Source organism: Pseudochaenichthys georgianus, unplaced genomic scaffold (genome assembly GCF_902827115.2).
Source record: "Pseudochaenichthys georgianus unplaced genomic scaffold, fPseGeo1.2 scaffold_500_arrow_ctg1, whole genome shotgun sequence".
Taxonomy (NCBI): Eukaryota; Metazoa; Chordata; class Actinopteri; order Perciformes; family Channichthyidae; genus Pseudochaenichthys; species Pseudochaenichthys georgianus.
The window spans coordinates 103,789-106,111 of NW_027263061.1; the positions used below are offsets into that span (position 1 = coordinate 103,789).

The 2,323-nt window shown below is 42.9% G+C and overlaps 1 protein-coding gene across 1 annotated transcript in view; it reads left to right on the forward strand.

Annotated features, from left to right (window-relative positions):
- The window catches only part of LOC117442900 (transmembrane protease serine 6), a 25,816-nt gene that overhangs the window by 17,737 nt on the left and 5,756 nt on the right, over positions 1 to 2,323 (forward strand). Inside the window, exon 16 of the mRNA XM_034078843.1 lies at positions 377 to 654. Coding sequence (XP_033934734.1) covers positions 377 to 654 — 278 coding nt within the window. The remainder of the gene's footprint in view (positions 1 to 376; positions 655 to 2,323) is intronic.

Genomic DNA, 2,323 nt, shown 5'->3' on the forward strand with positions numbered 1-2,323 from the left:
GTGACTCAAAGCCAGCGTACTAATGTATTAGCCATGCAGGCTCAGCTGGCTGGACCACGGCCAAAGACTCTAGCTTTAACATCCTGTAGAGGGTTAACCTCTCATCTCTCTCTGCGTTCCTCAAACAGTGGTTAAAAGCTTGCATAGTGTTCTGGAAGTGTTGATATTACTGTAGACATTTTGAATGAAAAAGTACGTTCTGAGGGAAACAGTTGCTCAAGTATTTCTTGGCAACAGTTAACAACTTCCACTAAAGCTGTACAAATATACAATAGCTCTTGGATAAGCGTTATACTTCAACAAAGGCCAATGGTGCATAGAGGAGTAACTTGCTATAGTCCTACACCGATGAATGTTAATAATCTTCCTCCTGCAGTCTGTACGCCCCCTCGGTGTGGACGGTGTACCTGGGGAAGCTCCTTCTGAACCCCAGCAGCTCCACTGAAGAAGTGGCTCGAGTTTTACGGATCCAGCTCCACCCGTACTACGACTCCGAGTCCCAAGACTACGACCTGGCGCTGCTGCAGCTGGACCGGCCCGCCTCCGCTCTGCTGGCCGGACACAACCGACCCGCCTGCCTGCCCCCCCCCGCACACCACCTGGAGCCCGGGTTGCTCTGCTGGGTCACCGGGTGGGGGGCGCTCAGAGAGGGGGGTGAGGAACGGGAGAGGGAGGGGAGTGTTGTTAATAGTTAAATTGGTGGAGTGTAATGAAGTACATTTACTCAAGCATTGTACTTAAAGGTCACTGATCATGCAAAATGCACTTTTTCGATGTCTTTTCTACATAAATATGTGTCCCCAGTGTGTCATGACGAAATTACTCAAATGTGGGCGGGCTTTACATTCAACTCCTGGCAATGTTCCGCCCCAACCTATCGTCCATCAGAAAAGTCCAAAGGGGTCAGCAGCAGCTCGGTTACATTTAAAGCTAAGGACCCAGAATCAGCACTTTAGAAACAGGGCTGAAATAGAGGAGGCTACAATGAGTGATCTGTTTATTATCTTGAGCAAAACACTTCATAGACATGTTTTTGATAGATATGGCCCAATAATATATATCATTCAAATATAGCATAATAGGTGAGCTTTAAGTAGAGTTTTGATGTACTTTTCTTTACTAAGTATTTCTATGTTAAGCTACTTTACACAGGTGATGGAAAAGGCAGGAAATGGGTTACTGCCGGTCATGATGAAGAATATCTTCTAGATTTAATTGATGGTGTCTTTAAAAATAGTAAAAAGGGTTAAAAATGTACATCTACGTTTTTCTAAGGCCAAGGTGATATATTTAACTAAAACAATGAAAATCAGCAACTCTCTTTATTTCAGAGGCTGAAAATAACATTTAACGAAAAACCTCTCTTGAAAAACGACGATCAATCAATCAGCTGGTTTGTAAGGACTTGTCATGTTGCTCAACTGCCCACCAAATGTACGTTTTTCTGATGGCTTCCGATGAAGGAGTTGTTATTCATTCGTATTTCCATTCGACCTCAGGGTTTGGTACGCCTGACTTACGCCAGACTTTTATTTGGTGCTTTGGACTGGAGAGTTATTTGATACATGCTGATGTGCATTTGCAGGACTTGTTTGGTTGCTAAGGTATTTTTATTTCTCACAGTTAAACCTTTTTCCGTTGGTATTATGCAGGTTTGATGCAGCCTGTAAAACCCCCATTTCTTCAGTGGCACTTGGAAGTAGCTAGCAGGATGTGGAGAGTATTGATGATTTGATGGAAATGCTATTTTGATAACAGGTTGAAAACACATGAAATCAACCCGTTTGAATCAAAGAGGCAGGAGGAGATGTGGGTTGTGGTTTCCAAGGAGACGTGTGAAGAGAAACAGGCTGTTTGACGGAGAAAGAAACCGTCTCTCGGCAGACGCAGTTTCATAACAGGGTCAAGATGAGACTTTTTAGAGGATGTAGATTTTGTTAAAGTGCGGTTTCAACATGTTGTTTCCAGTGAAGTGGATTCCCTTCATTGTGAGGATGAAAACATAACTTCATTACCTGCTAGGTGGTTAGTGTGTGCACACACAAAGTGCAACTACAGACATATAGAATATGTTCAGGCTTCTTATTCTGCTATTTAAAAATACATGTGTTTAATCATATCTGCTCAAGCTGAGGAATCGATAGGACTTGGGAATCTAAACTGAGCAAGTCCATTTCAGCTATCTGCAGATTTAGGGTTAGGGTTAGGGTTAGGGTTAGGGTTAGATTTAGGGTTAGGGTTAGATTTAGGGTTAGATTTAGGGTTAGGGTTAGATTTAGGGTTAGATTTAGGGTTAGGGTTAGATTTAGGGTTAGATTTAGGG